The sequence below is a fragment of the Lucilia cuprina genome, chromosome 2, assembly GCF_022045245.1.
Source record: "Lucilia cuprina isolate Lc7/37 chromosome 2, ASM2204524v1, whole genome shotgun sequence".
NCBI lineage: Eukaryota > Metazoa > Arthropoda > Insecta > Diptera > Calliphoridae > Lucilia > Lucilia cuprina.
Window position 1 is genome coordinate 27678353 of NC_060950.1, and position 27274 is coordinate 27705626.

The 27274-nt window shown below is 31.3% G+C and overlaps 1 protein-coding gene across 1 annotated transcript in view; it reads left to right on the top strand.

Annotated features, from left to right (window-relative positions):
* LOC111680065 (protein spire) overlaps positions 1 to 27274 on the top strand; it is a 133199-nt gene that overhangs the window by 8018 nt on the left and 97907 nt on the right. The window contains exon 2 of the mRNA XM_046949289.1: positions 1 to 983. This exon is cut by the window's left edge and continues 19 nt beyond it. Coding sequence (XP_046805245.1) covers positions 239 to 983 — 745 coding nt within the window. The 5' untranslated portion in view covers positions 1 to 238. The remainder of the gene's footprint in view (positions 984 to 27274) is intronic.

Consider the following 27274-nt stretch of genomic DNA (forward strand, 5'->3'; position numbering starts at 1 on the left):
CTTTTTGTAAACAGTGTTATTTTGGTGGAACAAATAAAAATTCCCGAGAAAAAATTTTACGTTTTGTGTTTTTTATGTGTGTCTAAATAAATAATTAAATGTGGTCAATGTAAATTGACAAAATTAACAACAAATTAAATTAGTAATATATCTTAAAAAAAAACTATATTTTAATAAAAACAAAAGGATAAAACAAACCAACAGATCTTGGGCTAACTTTTAACACAATTTCCAAAAAATGACTACCGAAATCCAAGAAACATTTGGTGATCATATGTCAACGGCTACAAAACAAAAAATGTCCGAAGAATTAGCCAGCAATCAACGAGCTGTTGATGAGGGCGGAGGAGATGGCCCTCAAAATCTGCCTTCATCAAAAACAACTTGTAATGACGCAGGCGCTCATGAAAGCTCAAGCAGCAATAATAACAATGAAGAAGAAGATGAACAACAACAACAAACTAAATTATCTATTACCAAAGCCAAACCCATTATCAAAGGCAAATGTCATCAAACAACGGCGGCACATTCTGATGCTGAAGATGGTTTTCTTTCCACATCACCCGATAGTGCCAACGAAGAATTGCTAAGCAAACCTAGTGATTCTATGGAAAGTGCTAATAATGGTCTCTCCACATCTTTAACACAACCAACCTCAATTTGCGCCTGTAATAATCCTATGGGTTGTGTTAGTGTTAAGAATATTTTGGAATCTTTTAAGGCTCCTCTATCGGAAGAACAAGCTTGGGCTTTAATTTATCAAACTATAACTCTATATCGTCGTATAGCAGCTGCTGGTAAACGTCATATATTTAATGAATTGGAAATACCTGAAGCTGTGGATAATTTAAGTTTACATTGTGATGGTACTGTACACTGTTCCTGGTCGGAAGCAGAACGCAAGAAAAAAGAACAGAAAATGCGTCAACAACATCAAAGACAACAACAGCAACAGCAGCAACAACAGGAGGAGCAAAGTGGGGGTAAGTTGTTATTTGTTGTTTAATTTGAAGCTTTAAGATTTTAGAATATTTTGTAGAATCTTTAGCTTTTTTCTAGATTATTTGCGGAGTTCTTTTTCGCTGTAGAGTGACTTTTGAAATTGAAACAATATAAATTTTAAAAATTTATAACTAATATACTTTTCATTCTCCATCTGTTCCATAAATATTTTAAAAGAATATTCCATTAAACCCAGAACTGTGTACAATTTTTAAATTGTTAAAATTTTATAGTTCTTTAGAATCCCTACAGTATTTATACTCTACTCCCTACATGTTTAAATATGTATTTTTTATTTTGCTGTTATAAAAACACTTAGATCTTTGGCGGCTTTTGCAGCAGCATTTGATCAATAATTTAGGTTAAAAATAAATGTTAAATATCTCCATACTCTAGCCAAACAAATAGCAGTAAAAGGTATTTCCATTTTATTCATAACTGTGTATCTGGGTTTATTACACTTTTTTTGTTGATTCTTCTCTCTCATATGTTTAGTTGTTGTTAAAAGTTCAGTGTGTTATAAAAACACCTTAAGTGTTTGTTTGATTATGTGTAATATACTTACTTCACTACCTACTTGTATGCTAATGGTTTTTATTCTTTATTTATCTGAAAGTGCAACATGATGCATATGCATACATTCATTTGCACTCAGTTTGGTCATAAAATTCTTATTGTTTTTTTTGTTTCACTACGAATCGATAGCGGTACAGGTAGTAGTAATAGTTGTAAAAAAATTGTTTTTTTTTTCTTCATCGTTAATCTATAAAAAACGGAAATGTTTTTCTATATTAGTAAAAGCTGTTTAGCAGCAGCTTAACTTTTATTTTGTAGAGATATATAAAAGCCTTAGGCTGACGACATCATTGGTGTCAAGTTTCCTAAAAATTAATGATTAACAGATTTTATAAATGATGCTTCCGATAGTCATTGAAATTAATTTAAGCTGAATTCTAAGGAACATCTTAAGTTCTTTATATTCTTTCTTTAAATGCTTTGATAATTTTTAATAAAAGTTCTTAATATAACGATGTACATTCTAAAGTCTTTTTCGAATTTGTAGGGAACCTAAAAAAAAAACTATTATAAGGGTCTTACACTGTATTTCGATTTGAAAGTTTTCGAATAAGTTTAACGTATGAATTCAAAATGTTTTTCTTTCGAATCGAGTTACAAAGGAACCCCTCTGTTAAAGTAACTTCGGCATGTTGTTGTTATCTTGTTTGCTTAAAGAATTGCATCTAATATAAAGGATATTTCTTAAAAAGAAGATTTTTACTAAAAGAACGAACCGATCTTTAATCTGTCAAAGATTGTCAACTCAGCAACAGCTGTATCAACTGCAAGAACATTCAGTCAAAGCCAATCTGTTACAATAACAACGATAATCTTATTCTCCTGTTCTATAGTGATTGACAATTATTTTGCAATAAAATATTCAGCTCATTGATCTTTGAAATACAAAATTTTGTATTCAATAAAGATTTTCTATAAAAGCCCACCTATAGTGGGGCCTCTAAAGTATCGCTCTTAAAAAGCTTCTTCAGCAAAAGATAAGCGTAAAAAACATCTAAAAAGTTTTTTATTTTCTATTATACGATCTTTTGTATGAAAACTATTCTACAATAGAATGTTATTCGATTTAATTTGCTTAAACAATTGTCCCTACTGAGATGATTATTCGTAAGTATCATATAGCTAACGTATTGTTTTCGTCCAACTGGACGAAAGAAGCATCATGGTCGATGGATCACAAATTCTGAACGTGCACCACCCAATAATATTGGTGGTCATATTTGAAAGCCTCTTTACTTCCTTAGCTCACGCCACTTCAATCACGCTCACTGATACCCAGTAGAGAAACATTCAAAGCTGCCAAAATGCCGCCCAAAGTATTGAAAAGGGATCCATACAAATTATCTCGGAACATCACCTGTACAAGGAAACGAAGGTCCTACCAATAAAGGAACATATTGTCATGTTGACCAAACAGTTCGTCCTGCGATGTCATCGGAGGAGTCATCCCTATTTTAACATCATACAGTTCGATACTCTCCCGATGCATGTCGGGAAGGATCTTCGTATATACGAGGAAAACATATGCAGATATGTGCAGGATCCACTGGATCAGTCCTCGTATTCGGCAGCTTTGAACGACAGTCAACCCTACTTCACTCTGTCCAATGGATTTGTGGACGCATTCAGTTAAAGTAGCCCACTTTTTAGGTCTTTTGTGTATAAACTGGAATCTTATTTTTATATTTAGCTGCGATCATATTTAGCTCCTGAAGATTATGCAAACTTTAAAAAAGTTTAATTATCGATGCGTTAGTTTTTTAATAGAACATTCTGTGTATAACCTTTCAAAATTTCGTTACAAAACGATCTAACAATGATAATCAGAAATGCGATATTTATTTCATATTCGACAGCGATCATTAAAGCTTGTTCTGCGTAATGATCTATATATATCTAGACTCGATTTAAAGTATGTCACAAAGTGATCTTGCCAATACTTCTGACGTATGTGCTATTCTTACACGATCATATGTTAAGTAAATTCCTCCTTTTATCCCTAAAAGAATATATTATCAAAATCGGTAGAATAGCGTAGAAGAATCTTTCGTATTAGAATCATCCAACTATTGGATCTATCGTCAAAAATTTGATCTTATTTTCATTCTACCGCGATCTTTAACGTTATTTTCCTTGGTCCCTTATAGTTGTATAGACCTGGATTTGATTAAAAGTACAAAATGATCTTGCCATGACTTCTGATCTTGCCACGACTTCTGACATATTATTTAACGATCATGGACTCAGTTAAATGTTCCTTATATATTATATAAAGCATTCTGTTTCTTATAAAATCCAATAGAATTGCCTAGAAGAATCGTATTAGAATCTTTCAACTATTGGATTGGAGTGTTCCAACAATAATCATCTGCAAGACCTAGAGTTCTATCTATGAAAGATATTTTAAAAGCATTTCCTATATATAAAGATCCAGTGCTATACAAAGAGGATGATATACTACGATCTTCTTAAAGATACTGCAAAATCGAGATATGCTCTAGAGACCCGTGTAAAACTAGATTTATTTTTCCACGATCTTTCTGAAGGGAAAGGTTTCTGATTCTTATCAGAAATTCTATTCTACCAGAGAACAGAAAGGTAATCTTTTTCGCTCTAACTTAATACAAATCCACAAACTGTTTAATCTCTAAAAGATCCTTCTTCAATGTGATCTTCTCTGAAAAAATATTCAAACTTCCAAAAGATTTCAACTCATTTCCGATCTTCATAGTATTTTTTTAATTTTATAAATTACTAAAAAAGAGTTCTTATTTCTTATAATTATTTCACTTATTTAGGGAGAAAGTTTTCTCCAAAACTTCTTCATCTTTGGTTGCTTCAATGATAATGAAATGAAAAATTCATCTTTTTTTGTTATTGTTGTTAATGAAAACAACAATGTTTTTCCTTTTCGTTCATGTTGTAAACAACTAAAATTACTTACATTGTACATATTTGTTTATAACAAATACATATTTAATTCATGATCATCATAGTACCCAATGTTTGCATGTAGGTTGTTGGTAATTTTAATTATTGTTTTTGTAATTTTTTGATTTCTTGTCTCTTTTTATTATTCACTGGGTCACTGGTGATAGAAACAATGAATGGAATAAATGACCTTAACGGTTAATTTTATTATAAATTATAATTCATGTTTACAACAAAATAATACACACAGATAAAAGAAAACGAGATTTATAAGTAAAAAAAAACCAAAACAATTCTCATATTTAATGTAATTTTCTCAAAAAGTGTATAAACCACAAGAAAAAATTTATTTGATCATAATTTCATTTGCACTTTAAACTGGTAGCAACATTGTTTTGGGGGGATTTTCTATTTTGATATTTTGTGTTGAGTGCTGTTATCAGAAATGTTTTTTTTTTCTTCAATTTACCTCTTTCTCTTTTATATACTTTTTATCAATTTAACAAAAACAAAACGAGTTTTTTGGTTAATTTGAAATGATAAATATGTTTATGTCAATTTTAATCAGTAATAAAAAGTGAAAATGATGTATTGGTATCGGAGAATTTTCATAGTTTGCAAGAAATATGGGCATAAGAGAGTCAGTAAATTTCAAAAAAGCATTGCAGGATCTCCAATAGTCCTGCCGACATTTCACAATCAAAACATATTAACAAAAACCACGATGAGCTTGATCCTCACTGGAATGCATAATGTCTGCTATTGGCATTTAAAGCGTTGATTATTGTCATAAATCAACGCTTTAAATGCCAATTCATTGTAAAACAGATGGCACTAAATTTTCTCATAACTCATGTTCTTCTATATCAGGTAACAGTGCAAAAGGCATTAGAAAAGATATCATGACTTTAGAAAGTCTACTAACTTTGTTAACTGATCTTCAGAGATCGAAAAGATATGATCATGACATAATTCTAATGTTTGAACTTTAGAAAGTCTACTAAATATGTTAACTGATCTTCAGAGATCGAAATATAGAAGATGTCACTTACGATGAGCTTTGTCCCAATTAGAATGCATAATATCTGCTGAATTCATGATCCATTAAGCAAAACTTCTTCTATAACAGCTATTGTCATTTAAAGCCTTGATTATTGTCATAAATTGAATGTCGGATCTTTAGAAAGAGAAAGTGATCTTCATTGATATTTAGTAGATTTGAATTCATTGTACAATGTATCGCACTAAATTTTGCCATAACTCAAATTCTTCTATATCAGATAACTGTGCAAAATCTATTAGAAAAGTTATGATTATGACTTTAGAAAGTCTACTAACTTTGTTAACTGATCTTCAGAGATCGTAACATAGATGATATCACCCATTATTGCATATATAAATACACCTTCAGATGTCGCTTAAATGCACTAGTTTGCACAATAGACGCATACACTGACAACTAAAAATCGGTATATACATACATTTTTAGATAAACTTCTATGATGACCCTAGTCTCCATTTTCGCTGTGTAAGATCTGGTAATAAACCTGCAAATAAATGGATCTTTACGCAATCTTAGTAGACTTTGTTGCGATGCCTACATAGACAGTTCAGTGGCACGAGAAACTTAAACTAAACTAAGACTCGAGACCTTGCCAAGTCTCACGCATTGTCTTAACACTTTCCTTAATTGAATTTAATCTATGTCTTATATACGGCACTATGTTTCAAAGTACTATAGTTATCGATTGCCATCGACAAAATCTGAATATTTCCTGAGAGATATCAAAAATATTCTGGTCTTGTATTTCAACACAAAATGCTATGACTTTGTAGGTCTTTGATGGGCTTCTTATGGATATATTTCGGACGTATTAAAGTCGATGTGTATATTCTCGATTGCCTTTTCTCTCATTCCCAACATAGATGACATTCTGATGAATAAATTTGATTTTTAGGATGATAGAGCATCCAATTTCGCAACCTAATGCGCAATTGACGTATCATTCTTGATTAAAACTGCGTCTCAGAAGAATATTCATATTCCACCGACTAAAGGTATTGAATGCCATCAAAGAAATCTGAATTTTTTCTGCGAAATATCAATATTGTCCTGTACTTAGTTTGAAGTAAAAATATCTTGACTTTGTGGATCTTTGATGGGCTTCTTAAAGACATATTTTCAACTTTTTAAATACATAAACAAGAAATGTATTCTTAATGACATTCACTCTCGTTTCCAACTTAGACGATACTCTATCGAATTTGTTTGTGTTCTAGGATACGAGGGCATTCTATTAAATGAATTAATGAACCCATTATTGATCGATACTGAAACTCAAATGACTATTTATATTCCGTCAGTTAAAGTATCAACCTTGATCGACACAATCTGAATATTATATGCGAAATATCCAAAATGTTTTGGCTGTTTTTCACTACAAAAGGAACCAGACTGTAAGTCTTTGATAGTCTTCTTTTAGACATACAAACTGAGCACTGTATGACCAGATCATATCGGCAATAAGCGTAACAGTTATTAGTCAATGCGTATTTCGTAAACAGGACTGTATTAAGGATGTGTCACTAACATACCTAATCAATCCCAATTTAGGGAGGCACAACTTTATGGAAAGTAATTATCATATAGAAGTTCTTGATATAAAGACGTAGAAGAATCGGTGACACAATTTTTTAGAAGTATCCGATCGCTACACTTAACTTTCCAACTACAATAAATTCAACTTACTGAACGCACTCTCTGCTGCAAGCAACAAAGTGTTGAAAGTAAATAAAAATAAATTCAAATTTCATCCATAATACAACAGCTGACGTTAATTTATCACCAACAAGACAAACTGGACAAAGAAACAAATATTTTGTTATAAACATTTCATGGGAATCTGATACAAAATAACAGAAAACCCATCCCCCTCCACCCCAACAAATGTTTACAAAATATAACTCCTCTATACCAGCAAGAGTACTCATTCACTCACTGAATCTTTAAAGATCACTCTCAACAAAACATATAAATAACAACAACAACAAGTCGATACTGCACCCAAAAATCAAGACAATCAATATACATATTTACAGGTTGCTTCTATATATTTACTATCAATATAGTTGCCTACTTTTTTTCTAAAGTTGATTTGATCTATCGACACATGCTGCAAGTAGTAGTGGTTCACTGCATTTGGTTTCATTTCGTTTCGTTTTATTTTTTTTCTCAAAACTGTTAAAATTTATGAATGTTTTTTGGAAAGTCGTCGCCATAGACGTTCACACATTTTAATAAAACAACAGCAACAACAACAACAACGAAATATTACAATTTACACACTAACTCCCCAGCCTTTGGCCATTAGTATTTGATCGGTCAAGAGATGTAAATGTTTTGTTTTCTTTAAATCTATAGAAAAAAAGTAGTAAAAATGGAAAGAAAGAAAAGCTTATGATAGATTAACAGCTACCAATACTTATGCTATAACATTATTTAACGTTTTTGTTATTTAGACATTGTATTATGTTTACTTGTATAAATTTTTATGATTTGTGTAAAGATTTGATTTCACAGTTTATATAGAAAATATATGTTTATGAAAAACAATAATTTGTTGTTTAGCCCATTTAGAAAACTGAGTTATACATCTTTACAAATTAACACCTAGACAGGTATATATATGGTTATAGTTTGGGTATGGGAAAATATTTGGTTTTAACAATTTATAATATTGTAAGATTTTTATCTCTCCTAATAAATTTTATTAACTTTTTTGTAAAAGTTCGTAATTCTTGTCAGATTTGAATATTTAGAAAGTGATAGTAGATTGTACATCACATTCTATTCAGCTTTTCCATAAAAATTATCTATGAGATTATCAGCTATATATATTAAAGTATACAGAAGAGATCTTGTCATAAACCCAGATTCATACTTATCTTCAGAGAATATAGACGATATAAACTTCCATTCAGCTTTCACAAAGAAATCGCAAGGCAGTAAATAAACCTTCAGAGGACTGACTTCTCGTTTTGCCTGCTGAGACTTGAGCTCTTCTATTCTACAAGTAAAACTTTGGAAACGACTCTGTGCACTACAATTTACATGATTTCAGAGGTATAATACTTTCTATTAAAGAAGATTCTTTGGACTGACGTAGATCAATCTCGTTTTGCCTGCTGAGACTTGATCTCTTCTATTCTGCAAGTAAAACCTTGGAAACGACTCTGTGCACTACTATTTAGATGATTTCGGAGGTGTAATACATTCTATTAGAGAAGTTTCTTTGGACTGACGTAGATCAATCTCGTTAAGACTTGAGCTCCTCTATCCTGTAAGTAAAACTTTTGATGATTTCAGAGGTATAATACTTTCTATTAAAGAAGATTCTTTGGACTGACGTAGATCAATCTCGTTTTGCCTTATAAGACTTGAGCTTTTCTATCCTGTAAGAAAAACTTTTGATGATTTCGGAGGTATAATACTTTCTATGAAAGAAGATTCTTTTGCCTGACGTAGATCAATCTCGTTTTGTCTGCTGAGACTTGTGCTCTTCTATTCTGTAAGTAAAACATTAGAAACGGCTCTGTACACTAATATTTATATGATTTCTGAAATATAACGCTTTCTATTAAAAGAGATTTTTTGTGAAGAAGATTCTTTAGACTAACGTAGATCAATCTCGTTATCCCTGCTGAGACTTGAGCTCATCTATTCTGTAAGTAAAACTTTGGAAACGACTCTGTGCATTACTATTATGATGATTTCGGATGTATAATGCTTTCTATGAAAGAAGATTCTTTGTAATGAAGATTCTTTGGTCTAACGTAGAACAATCTTGTTTTTCCTGCTGAGACTTGAGCTCTTCAATTCTGTAAGTAAAACTTTGGAAACGACTCAGTGCACTAGTATTTTGATGATTTTGTAGAACAATCTCGTTTTGACCGCTGAGACTTGAGTTCTTCTATTCTATAAGTAAAATCTTGGAAACGACTATGTACTCTAAAATTTTGATGATTTGGGATGTATAATGCTTTCTATTAAAGAAGAATCTTTTTACCGATCTACAGAACTTAAACAAACGAGATTTCATTTTCGATCACGGTATATCCAGTTACTGTCATTAAATAAGATTATTTTTACCGATCTCCGAAACTTTTGACTAGGAACTGAAAACACAACCTTCTTCGGTCGAAGATTATATACATTAAACATCACAGATTTAACTGGTAAGATCTTTCTATAGATCTTAATTTCTATGGGCATTAAATATATCAGCAAAAATGGGTTGTTTTAACAATTTCACTATTTCTTACATACGAACATTATAAGTTCCGAGGAGATCATTCAATTGTCTTTGGGAACGTTTATTTTCACACAATGGTAGATCTTAAAGATCAGCATGCTTAATATTCATGGGTCTGTTCAGATCTTCTGCAATTTATACTCAGTCTGCAGACAAAATCCATAAGTTAATTCCACAAGTTTAATAAACAAACTGGGTTGATGTAACAGCGACACGTGTAAAGTCGGTGTGGCTGGGTTGATAATCTTTAGTCGTTGTTCGTTGAACTCCGAGTCCGACCAAACTACATTGCATTTCTTTGGTTAGTTTGAGTGTTCAAGTCTGCCAGACAGACTTCCTATGTTCCATTTCCGTGCCAAATTTTTTATGGATTTGAGGTAATACTCTTAAATTTACTAATAATCAAAGTAATCAAAATAATTCTCGCAAAACTTTGCCCGTCAATATGCAGGTGCGATCCTCAGCCTCCATTCAAACTAATTACCTAAACTAGAGGAAATTTCTTACAACTTTAGTTTAGAGCAGGCTTTGTCTTTACTGGTCCCTTTCAAATCATCTCCAACTTTTACTCAATGTGAGCACAATATTTTCAATATTAAACAACCAAACTGGTTGCCTTTGGTTGCTTGGTTAGTTGGTAGTCTTCTAGTATATTACTTCAAGAATTTGATAAAAGATTATGTTACTTGGTTTGCTCTTTCGTTAGCGAGTTCACTAGATGGCCTTGTGGCCTATTGTAATACTAAAGGAGTAATGGTTTCCTTCCCTAACTTCGTTGACTACTTGGTTCTTGAGGTCTCCGTGAAAACCAGCCGGCATTTCTAATAAAACCGATCATGTTTTCTAGTGATAAATCCCTGAGACAGTAAAGATAATGAAACTGGAGCTCTTCCAAGAAAGATTAGTCTGTTCTTTTGTAAGGACAGTCTTAGAGAAGGTGTTGTACCGATTCCTGTTTTTCCTCGTCCAAAAAGCTTCAAATGTAACTATAACGTGGATAGGCCTTATTTTGAGACATTTGTCCAATTATACAGTGCTTAGTGATTATATCCGTAAGAAACCTAGTCGAGTTCTTACTAAAAGACAAGATAAACCTATATTCTACAAGTGGTAATATTTGACCACCTAAGTTCTGTTTCACTTAAAGCTCAGTCATCTATCAATTTTGATAGGGTCTTCAGGAGTATGTGAGTATATCTCTTTGTTTAAGGATTAAGTTTTGGAATGATAATTCGATTGCTTATTTATCAGATATTCCATTTCCTAGGATGTCCTTAACGTGATGTTGCAGTCCAAGATTCATTTCCTAAATTCTTCTCGCATCAATGTTATATATCTCAGCCTAAAACACCGTGCAACGAATTTGCTGCTCAACAACAATTGTTTTTTGCTCAACAGCAATTGTTTTTGGCTCAACAACAATTTATGTTCGCTCAACAACAATTTTTGTTTGCTCAACAACAATTGTTGTTTGCTCAACAACAATGTTGTTCAACTCTAACCCTGTTAACGGTGGGAATTTTTATTTACATTTCTCTTTAGAATTTACTAAAAACTAAAAACTTTTCTTCACAAATTCATATTTTCTTTAATTATTATTGTGAATGAAAACAAGTAAATACTAGCAGCAACAGCAGCAGCAGCAATAACACCCAGACAGACATTGGATAGATGTTATATTTTCATTATTTGCTGTTAATTATGAAGTGAAAATATGTCTTGATTTCGCTAGTTGTGACTCTATTCATTATAATACACATACATACGTATGCGATGTGTAGAAGAAGTAAAAATCTATATGAATATAATGATGTTCGTAAAGTATATTTATACTTTAATTTATTTGCAGTTGTTGTTATTATTTTATATTGTGATTGTTGTTGTTGTATGCTTTGTTTTGTTTCTTTTAATGATGGATCATATGGTGAAATATTTATTATTTTTTCCGGTTTTCATATGTTTAAGTTTGTATGGTTTATAATTTGTGTATAAATTACCACTTAATTTCTATAATGAGACCTGCTACTAGTATTTCTCTTTTTTTCTTTCTATCTACTTTAGATATGAATGTACTTTATTTGTTAAATTTAAAGTATTTTTTATAAGCGTTTTGTTTTGATTTCTTTAAAAAAACAAGTAGAAAAGTATAGTCGGGCATGGCCGACCATATGATACCCTACACCATGAGTATATTTTTACAATTTTTACTTTTATAAAATTTTTATTTTTTGTAAAGAAACTGTTGAATATTACCATAATTCCAAAATATTTAAGCCATTTATTTATAAAAAACTAAAATTTCTAAATGAGGCTTTATATAGGTCAAATATGGGCCGATCCTCGGTAAATTTGGGAAAAGGATATATTTCTAAATAACAGTTAGTTTTGTTGAGTTTCATTGCCATACAAATGGTTACAAGTCAATTTTAGACGTTAAAGTCATTTTTTGAAGGGGGGTTTGTATGGGGGCTAGGGTCAAATATAGGCCGATCCTTACGAAAATCTGCAGTATCATTTATACTTATATAAAACTTATTTGTGCCAATTTTTAGAGAGATAGCAGAATATTTGACGTAATTATAGCATAAATAGTTCAAATCGGGAGGTACGGTTGTATGGGGGCTAGGTGAAATAATGGACCGATTTCAACCATTTTCAATAGGCTTCGTCCTTGTGCCAAAAAACATGCTTGGTCCAAATTTCATCAAATTATCTTGAAAATTGCGGCCTGTACCTTGCGCACAAGGTTTACATGGACAGCCAGCCAGCCAGCCGGACAGACGGACGGATGGACGGATGGACGGACGGACATGTCTTAATCGACTCAAAAAATGATTCTGAATCGATCGGTGTACTTTAAGGTGGGTATTGGACCAATATTTTTGTATGTTACAAACATCAGCACAAACGTATAATACCCTCCCCACTATAGTGGTGTAGGGTATAAAAACTTTGAAACTTTTAAAAAATGTTAAAAAAAACGCACATTTAACTGGAATGTAATAATAACACGCACAACATTAACAGAAATTTTGTATATTATTTTAAGAAAAGAAAATCTTCAAATAGACACCCAAATGAAAGCAAAATCTTCAGCAATTTTAAATACCTCTAATATTTATAGATGTTGTCTTAATATAATTTTGTCCCCTTCCAAAATGTGTTTTGAAGACGAAAACAAAAAAAAACATCTTGAAATTATGATGAAAACTATTAAAACATTTGAAAAAATATGCATAAATCACTTGGCGTCGTCTTAAAGAAATACATAGTTAATATCTATTTTTTTAATAAAAAAAAACTGCATCATTGCAGCCAACTGAAACAACTAAATTTTCTATTATTTAACAACCCAAACACATTGTGATTTATTGTGTTTTTTGAATTTTGAAAGATGATTAACGCAGCCACCAAACAGCTACATCATTTTTCTTTTGCGTAATTTGCTGTTAATAGGCCATCTCTTGGCATGGTGAATAGCTAAATGAATGCTAAAGATAAATTTGGAAGAGTTTTCAACATGTTGCGACAGCTGCCAGCTGTGTTTTACAACTTTGTTTACAAGCGTATTAGTATAAACAAACATGTTGCCAATAATAAAAAAAGATTTTTATGAAAATAAAGTTTTTTTTAACAATTTATGAAAAAATTGTTTTAAGGAATTTTTGGTTTCATCATAAAGTTGCTGCAACATGTTGCTTGGAAATGAAATTATTAGTAAATTAAAAAATAAAACATTTGATTCCAGTAACAAGGGATTCTTTAAAAAGCCTGTAACAACGTTTTTGTTGTTGCATGGAGAAACTATTTGAAATTATTAGAATCTTGTGGGTTGTGAACGGCCCCTATTTAAACAAAGTTGGTTGGGATAACCTGTAAATAAACCTGTCTCTAAAGCAAACGTGATCTACGGATCTTTAGGAAACCGTAACAACAATTTCAGAAAGATAACTGAGAAACTATTAGATATGTTTAGAACCAAATATAGAATATCTAATGATCGTTAACTGAATACTCTCCCAAATGTAAGGTTCACATCATATGGGTACCAGCCCACTCGGGAGTAGTCAGTAACGAAAGAGCGAATCTAATAGCTTTAAAGGGAAGGGAGCTAGAGGCAGTTAACCTGACAAAATCATTCGATGCAACAAAAGCTGAACCAAAAATATCGGTGAGAGAATCCCATAAGACTTCTTGGAATAATTAAACAATGGGTAGATCCACGAAAATCCTATGGGGTGACCCTGATGAGAGCAAGACGAAAAATGTCCTCAAAATGAGCAAGTCTGAAGTTAGTATGATAGTACGTATTCTGAGTGGACTCGCAGGATTACTAGCACATTTATGAAAGATAGACGTGCGGATTCAGACGTATGTAGAGCATGTGGAGAGGACAGTGAAACTTTGGAGCACTTTCTTTGCCACTGCCAGGCATTCGTCGAAGTTAGATCCAAGTATCTTGGAAATGATGTTATTACGTTCAGGAAACTGAGTTTCTGAACACTGAAAAATAATTCATTCAGTTCCCTTTTTTTCTTGATAAGGAGCGCACAACAGGCCCGATTGTGGACTAGGTGTATTTCTTCGGATTTGATGTAGTATACATCCTCCTATCAACCTAACCTAGTTAGTTAGTTCGGATCCAAAGAAATGCATCTAGGCATTTATCGGGCTTGTTGTGAGCTCCTGAGGTGGAAATCGAACCCACCATCTCCGATCCACCAGACTAGATCAATAACCTACCGGAGGCCACATTCGGTAACAGTAACTATACTCTGCAGAAGCTTTTCAAAGTTATTGGAGTATCATCAAAACAAGTGAACAGATCCCTAGGAGTTCGTAACAATAATCCAGAAATTACTCGAAGTTATAAGAAAAATGATAAGAACGTTATTGGAGTATCATCAAAACTAGTGAACAGATCCCTAGGAGTTCGTTACAATAATCCAGAAATTACTCGAAGTTATAAGAAAAATGATAAGAACGTTATTGATCGTGAATTATTGGAGAGTTTGAAAACAAACTCAACATCTTCTAGAATTGAACAATGCATTGTACATTTCATTCGTCATCTATCAGATTGTGAAGCTTGTTCACATAGAATCTTTCTACATTCATTAACAGTAAACATATCCTCAAAATATTTAGATCTTCTCGCGCTATCGCTAAATGATGGTGGACAATTCGATGTTAATATCTTTAAATTCTTTAGGAAATCGCAAAATTGTTGTTGGAATTGTTGGAGGATATCTGAGAAAAGAATGGAATTTATCAGAACCTTATTGATCGTGAATTATTTTAGTGGTTCTTAAAATTCTAAGAGTTTGGAAAAAAACTGAAAATCTGAATATATAAACCCATTATTTTGGACCGTTTTCTTTGTTTCCTTCAAGAAGATACAATAACCAAAAGCAAACACTGAGCTTCTACTCAAACTTTTAAGAAATGATCGTCCCGCCACTGTTTAGTTACAATCTGAATATACACATCTAGATATTTCCTCTCAATAGCCAATCGGTCTTATTCTGAAGTTATTAGTGTAATATCTTCAAGTCTATCATAAAAGCTGTTGAACTAAGATTTCCCTTACGGCATTCTATTTGCGCTTAGATATTTGATCGAATCTGATAGTTTAGATCTTTGTTGATCGTAATAAATAGCTCTAAAAACTTTGAAGTCTTTCGTCTTATTTTTAATTTTTGTGGAAACGTTCTGCGCCAATTCGAATACGCTGTTCTCAAATAAAACTTATTTTAGAGAGATCGTGCTGCATCGATCGAAAAAATATTAGTCGAATTAATCATGGTTCAAACTTTAAGGTAAGAGAGGCAAAACTTCTCAATCACTTCTCTTTGATGTTTCATGTTACTGGACAAAAACTAATGAAACCAATTTCGAATACACTGTTCTCAAGTTAAGCTTTTCTTAGAGAGATCATGCTGCAGGTATGCAAAAAAAAAAAATAATAGTTTTACAGGGCATGGTCTAGACTTTAAGGCGAGAGAGGCATAACTTCTATTCTTCTGATGCTGTTGTGGAAAATCGTTGATTAAATATTACGCTATCATATCATCTCACGTTCATGGTCTAGTCAGATTTCACAATATATAAAACCCTTTGGTTCCCCTCAAAATGTCATGTATATTAGGTTCTGTTATTGTTGTTTTTACAGCTCAACTGTAGGTCTTTCCTGGGGGAGAATGAGTTGACAATCATTGAACGTTTCGGATCTTCCAGCACCTATAGTCGTAGATCCCTTGTGGTTTCTGCTGGTATGTCGTTCTTCCCATACGATATCTGCTTGCTTCGGATTATCATAATGGATCCATTTCTAATTGCAAATAAATTAGCATTTTTATCGAAAACTTTTTACAAGAGTTGGTTGTTTAGCTCTCAATGATTACACATGCCCTTGTTGAGTTTGATAAAAAAACTTCATGAAGTAAAACCTTTCTATTCTTTGTATTCGAATTGGCTAGACTGGATGATCCTTGTTTTTCGAGTCAAAATTACCACATTTGAATAGCTTATATCATATTTTTCAATTTAAAACCAATGTCCTTGAAGGTCTCCCAACTTCTATGAAAACCAGAGAAGCTGGCTTAATTACGACTTGTACAGTTCCCACGACAATCGGTTCTTCGCACGGGAACGACTCGGGTTCAACGAACAACGATCAAGGATTGTCAATCTTGCCACAACCACTTTACACGTGTCGCTGCTACAACAACAACAACGACTAGTTCCGTGTAGACCAGGTCGTTTCTAGCACAAGTTCCTTTAAAATATTTGACACAAATGTTTTAAAGGACATTTTTAAATGTCAAAATGAATACCAAACTTAAATTATTGTATCATATTCTATAAAGAACTTTTCAAATTATTCACATAGTTCTTTTAATACTTTTCGAAATCAATACGGAATAATGTTAACAAACTATTTCCTTAAATACTTTTGCAATGAAAAAATGATTCATACAAGTGTGTTTATGCCTATAACAAGAATAAATACATGTGTATGTAGTAAGTGTGTGTGTGTGTGTCTGTAAATATCTGTTTACACTCAGTAATACATACGTCTGTCTAGCGCCATTGCTGTATTTAACAGAAGTTCAGCATTTCCTGTAACAGGATATATCCGTTTTTAGAAAGGAGAACAAATAAACAACTACAATAACAACAACTAGACAATTATATAAATAGTTTTGTTGTAAAAGAAAACATATGTTTTTTTGCCGCTATACAAAGTGGGAGTGTATGGGTTTATTAATAGCATAATATCCCTTTTTCAAGGTCATTAGACATGCGCAGTTTTCTTCGCAATAAAAAACTCTCTCTTTCGTTAAAAAAAAACTCTCTCCAACATTTTTACAAACTCACATATGTATTTGTATTGTCGTAGGTTATAATTTGTTGTTTCTACATCTCTCCTCTTGGTTTATGAATTTTTTTCCTAAAAAACTTTAAGTTTTTTTAAATTTGTATAGGTATAAAATATATGTAATATTTATACTATATACGATGAATACATACATTTTTTGTAAATATATATCTATAGAAAAAATGCGTTTCATTTTTAAGTTCAAGTTCATTTTTAAAGCGTGTGCAGGATATTGATGATGATTTTTCTTGGAATTTATTCAATTTGTTCATTTACTCTTTGCATAAGAGGGCTTTGTGCTTTATTAAACTTTAACAAAACAAATTTAAAATGAAATTTTAAATAAAACTTATTTTAAATTATTCAAAATTTTATTCAATTTGTCATTTTATTTGCTTTAAACCTTATTAAAATAGTAACAGTGAATGTAATCATGAGAGATTTCTGGAGATTTCAAATACTTATAAAGTTATTACATACTACAACTTTTTATGTATCATATTTTCTTATTACGCACTTAATTATTTCAACCGCTGAACGATCAGTCCAAAGTTTATGTATCTGGTTTAAAAGTTTTTGCAAAATTTGAATTTAATAGAACACGTAAATTATAAAAAAAGCCATTGACCACATTTTGCTACTAAATTATAATCTTTATATTCCTGTTTTTATTATTTAATTGTTATTGTTAGATTGATTAAACATAATTTTCAACTATTGTAAAAAAATATTATTAACTAAATCAGGCGATTGAACACTTAAAGAAAATAGTTTATACAAGCAGTTAAGGGGAAACTACTGCCGCTTGAGCTCACCGATGCATATGGTTAAAATGTTCCATAGGTTTCAATGTTCAAAACAACAACAAAGACTACACTTTAGACTCGCCTATAGACTATAGATTAGACTATAGACTAGACAATAGGCTCTATAGTCTAGTGTATAGGTTTCAATTTCCAAAACAACAACAAAGACTGCACTTTAGACTAGACTATAGACTATGGATTAGACTACAGACTAGATTATAGACTAGACTATAGACTAGATTATAGACTAGACTATAGACTCTATAGTCTAGTCTATAGGTTTCAATGTCAAAAACAACAACAAAGACTGCACTTTAGACTAGACTATAGACTAGACTATAGACTAGACTATAGACTAGACTATGGACTAGACTATAGACTAGACTATAGACTAGACTATAGACTAGACTATAGACTAGACTATAGACTAGACTATAGACTAGACTATAGACTAGACTATAGACTAGACTATAGACTAGACTATAGACTAGACTATAGACTAGACTATAGACCAGACTATAGACTAGACTATAGACTAGACTATAGACTAGACTATAGACTCTATAGTCTAGTCTAAAGGTTTCAAAGTCCAAAACAACAACAAAGACTGCACTTTAGACTACACTATAGATTAGACTATAGACTGGACTATAGACTAGACTATAGCCTAGACTCTAGGCTAGACTATAGACTAGAATCTAGACTTGACTATAGACTAGACTATAGACTAGACTATAGATTAGACTACAGATTAGACTATAGACTAGACTATAAACTAGACTGTAGACTAGACTATAGACTAGACTATAGACTAGACTATAGACTGGACTATAGACTAGACTATAGACTAGACTATAGACTAGACTATAGACTAGGCTATAGACTAGGCTATAGACTAGACTATAGGCTAGACAATAGACTAGACTGTAGACTAGACAATAGACTAGACTGTAGACTATGCAATAGACTAGACTATAGACAATGCTATAGACTAGATTAGAAAATAGACTGGACTCTAGACTATAGAGTAGACAATAGACTAGACTATAGACTAAACTATAGACTAGACTATAGAGTAGACATAAGACTAGACTGTAGACTGGACAATAGACCAGACTAGACTCTAGACTAGACAATAGACTAGACTCTAGACTAGACTATAGACTATACTATGGACTAGACTATAGACTAGACTCTATACTTGACTATAGACTAGACTATAGACTAGATTATAGACTAGACAATAGACTAGACTATAGACTAATTTATAGACTAGACTATATACTAGACTATAGACTAGACTTTAGACTATACTATAGACTAGACAATAGACTAGACGCTAGACTAGACTATAGACTAGACTAGAAGTTGATCGGCTATAGTTGTTTAATATTTCTAAAAGTTCCGCACTTTAAAATTATACAACCAATATTATATTAAATTTATTTATAACATTTGTTCTAATATTTCAAATATGTTAATTTTTCATTTTGAAGAAGCACAACAAACGCAAATCTAGATTAATTATTGCAATTAATTTTTTATTTGCACTGATAACATTGTCTTTCATATTTTATTTTTAAAATTTTAAAAACAGCCCAGTAATAGAAGTACAAATAACAAATGAAAAAAAAAAAAAATAGTAAACAGTTCAATACAACTTAAAGAAAATTCTATTATAAAGAAGCAAAAAAAAAAAACAACAACATAAACTAATAATTTGAATAGAATGATAAGATTAGTAATACAAAAAATTGACGAAGTGAAAAAAATACAATAAAAAAAGTTTATAAAACCCACATGATTCACAGACATGAAAACAAATCAAAATACAAAAGAAATAATTTAAAAGAAATAAATAATCAAATAATGAATTGAATTAAATTAATTTAATATCAAAAAAAGGCAAACAAACGCTGTGAAATAATTTAAATTGTGCGAATTGTGGAAAAATGCCAAACAACGTACGAACGTACATAACGTAACGGTTTTTTAATTGCAATGAAACATTGCAGCAAATAAAAAATAAAACTCCAACAATGTTGTTGTTTATGTTATGCTGCGTAAAAAGAATGTTAAAAATATGTTGCAAATAATAAAATAACTGTTGGTGATTATGGCTTGATTTCTAGCCGCCAATAGAAATGCATTTGGATTTTTTTTAAGCAACCAACAAACATTTACCAACAAACTTGCTTTCAAAAAGTTTGCTTAGCTTTCAGTATTGTGCAACAAATAAAATGTTTGTTTAAATTAAAAATACCTCTGTCTATAAAGTGCGATAACAATTGTATTTATTTCTACTTGCACACAACTAATTGTGGAAAATGAAATTTAGAAAAAGTAAATTAAATAGAAAAAAAGTAATAATTAAACATTTTTAATAATCAACACAACAGCAACAACATAAGCAATGAGCAACACATACCAGCAGCAATCAAACTACACGTTTACATTCACTATCAATTCGCCCAAGTGTTGCAAACTTAACTTTGCCAGCGTAAACGTTAAATGTATTTGAGCGCTTCTTTATAATTTTCGTAATTTCTCGTTTCAAGTTTTATATATTTTTGCTTAATTGTGAATGGGAAATTTGTACAACAATAAAAGGGAAATAAATATATTTTATATTAAATTTGATATATTACCACAGATTTTCAAATTGTATTTCCACCAATTCAAAAAAAAAAAAAAAATTGAAATTTTTTAAAGTTATGAAATCTAGCGTTTAAACAAAAGTTTGCAAAATTTACGATATTTAATGTTTAATAATGAAACAATAAAATTTGGAAAGGAAATTTAGCTTATAAAGCGTGTAGAGCCAAATATAAACTGAAAGTTTTCTTAAACAAAAATTTCTGTAAGAATTCACACAGCTAATCGCCAATGATATATCATGTGAACTATATCTTCTTTTCACTTTATATGTTCGTTCAAATCTTTGACTCGAATTAATTCACAATTGTGAATTATATGTTTACTGCAATATCCCTTCTAGTGGAAAATATTTTACTTCTGTAGGCGATACAGGAGAATATCAATGCAGACTTGTTAGTTAGACTAGTTAGGTAATTAGTTAGTTAGTAAGTTAGTTAATAAGTTAGGTAATTAGTTAGTTAGGTAGTTGGTTAGTTAGGTAGTTAGCAAGTTAATTAGTTGGTAAGTTAGTTAGTTGTTTAGACTGTTAGTTAGTTAGTTAGTCTATTGTCTAGTCTAGATAGGTAGTTAGTAAGTTTATTAGTTGGTTACTCAGTTAGTTGGTAAGTTAGTTAGTTGTTTAGACAGTTAGATGGTTAGTCTATTGTCTAGTCTAAAGTCTAGTCTATAGTCAAGTCTATAGCCTAGTCTATAGTCTAGTCTATAGCCTAGTCTATAGTCTAGTCTATAGTCTAGTCTATAGTCTAGTCTATAGTCTAGTCTATCTATAAAGTGCGATAACAATTGTATTTATTTCTACTTGCACACAACTAATTGTGGAAAATGAAATTTAGAAAAAGTAAATTAAATAGAAAAAAAGTAATAATTAAACATTTTTAATAATCAACACAACAGCAACAACATAAGCAATGAGCAACACATACCAGCAGCAATCAAACTACACGTTTACATTCACTATCAATTCGCCCAAGTGTTGCAAACTTAACTTTGCCAGCGTAAACGTTAAATGTATTTGAGCGCTTCTTTATAATTTTCGTAATTTCTCGTTTCAAGTTTTATATATTTTTGCTTAATTGTGAATGGGAAATTTGTACAACAATAAAAGGGAAATAAATATATTTTATATTAAATTTGATATATTACCACAGATTTTCAAATTGTATTTCCACCAATTCAAAAAAAAAAAAAAAATTGAAATTTTTTAAAGTTATGAAATCTAGCGTTTAAACAAAAGTTTGCAAAATTTACGATATTTAATGTTTAATAATGAAACAATAAAATTTGGAAAGGAAATTTAGCTTATAAAGCGTGTAGAGCCAAATATAAACTGAAAGTTTTCTTAAAAAAAAAATTTCTGTAAGAATTCACACAGCTAATCGCCAATGATATATCATGTGAACTATATCTTCTTTTCACTTTATATGTTCGTTCAAATCTTTGACTCGAATTAATTCACAATTGTGAATTATATGTTTACTGCAATATCCCTTCTAGTGGAAAATATTTTACTTCTGTAGGCGATACAGGAGAATATCAATGCAGACTTGTTAGTTAGACTAGTTAGGTAATTAGTTAGTTAGTAAGTTAGTTAATAAGTTAGGTAATTAGTTAGTTAGGTAGTTGGTTAGTTAGGTAGTTAGCAAGTTAATTAGTTGGTAAGTTAGTTAGTTGTTTAGACTGTTAGTTAGTTAGTTAGTCTATTGTCTAGTCTAGATAGGTAGTTAGTAAGTTTATTAGTTGGTTACTCAGTTAGTTGGTAAGTTAGTTAGTTGTTTAGACAGTTAGATGGTTAGTCTATTGTCTAGTCTAAAGTCTAGTCTATAGTCAAGTCTATAGCCTAGTCTATAGTCTAGTCTATAGCCTAGTCTATAGTCTAGTCTATAGTCTAGTCTATAGTCTAGTCTATAGTCTAGTCTATAGTCTAGTCTATAGTCTAGTCTATAGTCTAGTCTATAGTCTAGTCTATAGTCTAGTCTATAGTCTAGTCTATAGTCTAGTCTATAGCCTAGTCTATAGTCTAGTCTATAGTCTAGTCTATATTCTAGTCAATAGTCTAGTCTATAATCTAGTCTATAGTCTAGTCTATAGTCTAGTCTATAGTCTAGTCTATAGTCTAGTCTATAGTATAGTCTATAGTACTAGTCTATAGTCTAGTCTATAGTCTAGTCTATAGTCTAGTCTATAGTCTAGTCTATAGTCTAGTCTATAGTCTAGTCTATAGTCTAGTCTATGGTCTAGTCTATAGTCTAGTCTATAATCCAGTATATAGTCTAGTCTATAGTCTAGTATATATTCTAGTATATAGTCTACTCTCTAGACTTGTCTAGTGGAATAGAATTTTAAGTGTTTTCGCAGTGAGAGAAATATTTAATAATTATTTCCAATCCACCCACGAACTTCTGTTTTTGGGAAATATATAGAAACTTAAGTTTATCTGTTACGGATCTACTTTAGTACTAATTAAGCTAAAATTCCAAAGACAATAACTTCGTAAACATAAATTAATATATATACCTTGAAGTATTCTTTACATTGAAAAAATTAACAACAAGTATCTCTTCATAACGAATCCATAAGCAAGTCAGAGTGATTTTAAATAGTTTGGTTAACCATTGTAAATCGTACGGTAATTTTGAAATAAATGGGATATATACCAAATTTATCCATAACAAATTTCAGTAAAATTCATTAATTAAAAGACCCCCTTTAAAACTAATGAATTTTTACTATAAGTTTGTATTTCTTCCTTGACAAAATTTATTAGAGTGCAGCTCTTGACTACATAGTCAAACATTTGCTGCAATGCTAAAAATTTTACAAAAAATCAAAACACCAAACATTTTGCTAAAACAACAAACTTATAGTTTTGTATTACTAAATAAACCTGGTCGTAAACAATTTCTTTTTAACGTTTTTTCGTGTCTTTTTTTCGTTATAAACTAGTAACATACAAAATAAAAGAAAAAAAAATAATGAAAAAGTATTTAAAAAAAGTTTAAAACCCGTTTATAACATTTTTATTGTTAATGTTGTCTGTTCGTTGGTTGTCAATGCTTCTGAAACTAACAACAGGTGAACCAGCCTTAAAACCCATTATAAACGTTTTAATTAAGCGGAAAAAAGGCAGCACAAGTATTTCAGTTATTTTTTCGGTTTTTGTTTTCTTCTACAATTTCTCATAATTTTCTTTAGTTTTGAAAAATATACAAATTAAAACCAAACAAATTTAAATATTAGTTCCCAAGCAGAAATTTAAATTGGAAAAAATACTTTTCCTTTCAATCGGTCACAAACAAATAACTGTGTCATTCGTTAGTTTGATTTAGTAAGACAGGTCAAGATTCTTAAATACGAGTAGTATAAACATAACTATCTTACTTAACATAAATATTAGTTAGAAAGAAATTTTAAGCTGTTTAATTTAGAAACACATGAACATTTAAAATTTAAAGCCAATAAATTAAACAGGTGGCAACAAAAGTTTTAGTAAAAGACAAGAAAATTTCTGTTTATTGTTAATGTGAAAAGAATGGGGGAGAATTGGGAACTAAAGAATTACAATTTAAAAAAGTTTTCTTTTTGCTTTAAGAAAAAAAGAATGAAATCTCTAAAATTGTTCACTTGTAAGATCATGATACTTAAGTATTAAGTTATACACCATTTCTAAACAAAAAGAATGTTGAAATGAAAATACGATCAGCATTGAAAAGCTTTACTTCTAATCTTCTATACGATGTTGTTAGCATACCGTGGAGTATGACGTGTCATCTACATACATGAGCAAAACTGATCTACAACTGATCTACAAGTGATCTACAATTGAACTACAACTGAACTAAACTAGAACTAAAGTAGAACAAAAATACAACAAAAGTAGAACTAAACTAGAACTATACTAGAACAGAACTAGACAAAACTAGAACAGAACTTAAACTGAACTAGAACTGAACTAGAACAGAACTAGAACAGAACTAGAACAGAACTAGAACAGAACTAGAACAGAACTAGAACAGAACTAGAACAGAACTAAAACAGAACTAGAACAGAACTAGAACAGAACTAGAACAGAACTAGAACAGAACTAGAACAGAACTAGAACAGAACTAGAACAGAACTAGAACAGAACTAGAACTAGAACAGAACTAGAACAGAACTAGAACAGAACTAGAACAGAACTAGAACAGAACTAGAACAGAACTAGAACAGAACTAGAACAGAACTAGAACTAGAACAGAACTAGAACAGAACTAGAACAGAACTAGAACAGAACTAGAACAGAACTAGAACAGAACTAGAACAGAACTAGAACAGAACTAGAACAGAACTAAAACAGAACTAAAACAGAACTAGAACAGAACTAGAACAGAACTTGAACAGAAATAGAACAGAACTAGAACAGAACTAGAACAGAACTAGAACAGAACTAGAACAGAACTAGAACAGAACTAGAACAGAACTAGAACAGAACTAGAACAGAACTAGAACAGAACTAGAACAGAACTAGAACAGAACTAGAACAGAACTAGAACAGAACTAGAACAGAACTAGAACAGAACTAGAACAGAACTAGAACAGAACTAGAACAGAACTAGAACTGAACTAGAACTGAACTAGAACTGAACTAGAACTGAACTAGAACTGAACTAGAACTGAACTAGAACTGAACTAGAACTGAACTAGAACTGAACTAGAACTGAACTAGAACTGAACTAGAACTGAACTAGAACTGAACTAGAACTGAACTAGAACTGAACTAGAACTGAACTAGAACTGAACTAGAACTGAACTAGAACTGAACTGGAACTGAACTAGAACTGAACTAAAACAGAACTAGAACAGAACTAGAACAGAACTAGAACAGAACTAGAACTGAACTAGAACTGAACTAGAACTTAACTAGAACTGAACTAGAACTGAACTAGAGCTGAAATAGAACTGAACTAGAACTGATGTAGATCCGAACTAGATCTGATCTAGAACTGAAGTAGAACTGAACTAGAACAGTACTAGATCTGAACTAGAACTGATGTAGATCCGAACTAGATTTGAACTGAAGTAAATTTGGATTCAAAATTAGCAATATTATTCGCCCTGGATCGATAATCGACTCTTACGGCCTCTAATATGAAATAAATCACTTCCCAAACTCTTTTATCAGAAATGGTTTATTCTTTTATCGTCATGCATGAATTGCAACAATGTTGCAGCTTGTAACTTCTATATCATATAAAAAACAAACATGAAAAATACCTGTAGAAAGAAAAGACATTTCAAAAAAATCAATGTTTCGAAGAAAGTGCGAATGGATAATGCTGGCAATGCGCAATGAAATGTTGTGCCATACCACCGAGCCAATGAATGGGATGCCAGCTTTAAAACTCCAGCATATGTGTGAGTATGCATGAGAACGCATACAATAAAAATTTATTGCTATATCTCCAGTAGTAAAGCAAACATCGCGAGTGTGCGCTTGCGCTCCAGCATACAGACGGACGAGACCAGTTATAAAAGTTTAAATAACAAAAACAATTTTACTTGTAAGAAGATTGTTTGGAATTAAACTGGGTCGCGCGCACACTGTTGATTTTGGCTTATTTTTGTCGCCCGAACGACAGAGAGACAGGCAAGGAGACAAAGAGAGAAATGTGCTGTAGAATTGTTCATGATTGCACTTGATGCACGTGATAGTAAGTTGGTTGGTTTTGTGATGGTAAAAGAAAAGTACTTGTGCCGGCTGCTGCAACATCTCTATAATCAACGTATGCCATTTAAGTGACGACCCAATATCAAGTAGTTTTCTTAACTTTTATAGCCGATGTTGTTGCTGTTGTTTTTTTTTTTTTCTTATACATATCTCTTGTAAATGCTACATTTCATTTTATTATCCAGTAAAAATGGCAACAACGAAAAACAAAGCCCCCGTATCCCCATATTTTGGCTTAAAAATTGTTACTAAACCAGCTTCTTGTTTGTTCGTCGTCGTCCGTCTGTCCATCAGGTCTGCCTGCTGTAGTATCCCCAACTCTTTAATCATCATTTATTTTAAAGCCCACTTGATGATGTTTGGCTTGTTTGAGTGGCTGCTGACGACGACTGGCTGGTGGTTAGTTTTCTTCTGCTGCCTGTTAAAAAGTAAAAGTAACCACGCATCTTTTTTTTGTCGTATATTTTTATTTCTCACAAGCATGTTTCTGCTTTATTTAAATTTAAAAGAAATTTTTTTATAAAAAAAAAATAAAGCACTTAAAATTTTTTTTTATAAGCTTTCGATTTCTTTCAAGATTTGATCAAAAGTATTCTTAATTATATACAATTGGGATGGGTTTATGGTTTATAAAATATTCGCTGTTATTTAAGAATGATAATTAATTATTTCCAAATTGATGTCATTGTGTTTTGTGGTGATTTTATATTCTTCTCTCCCTCTTTTAATAAAATAATATCCATTTTGTTGGAATTTGTTAGTAGATAAAGTGCAAAAATTTCATTTACAAATTGTCAAGTTTTATGATCAATTTCTTTAAATTGTTGTGGTATTTAGGGAATTGATAAGATCTCAAGAGTGTGATTTAAAGATCTGAAAGTAAATGCAAATGAAGCTTAAACAT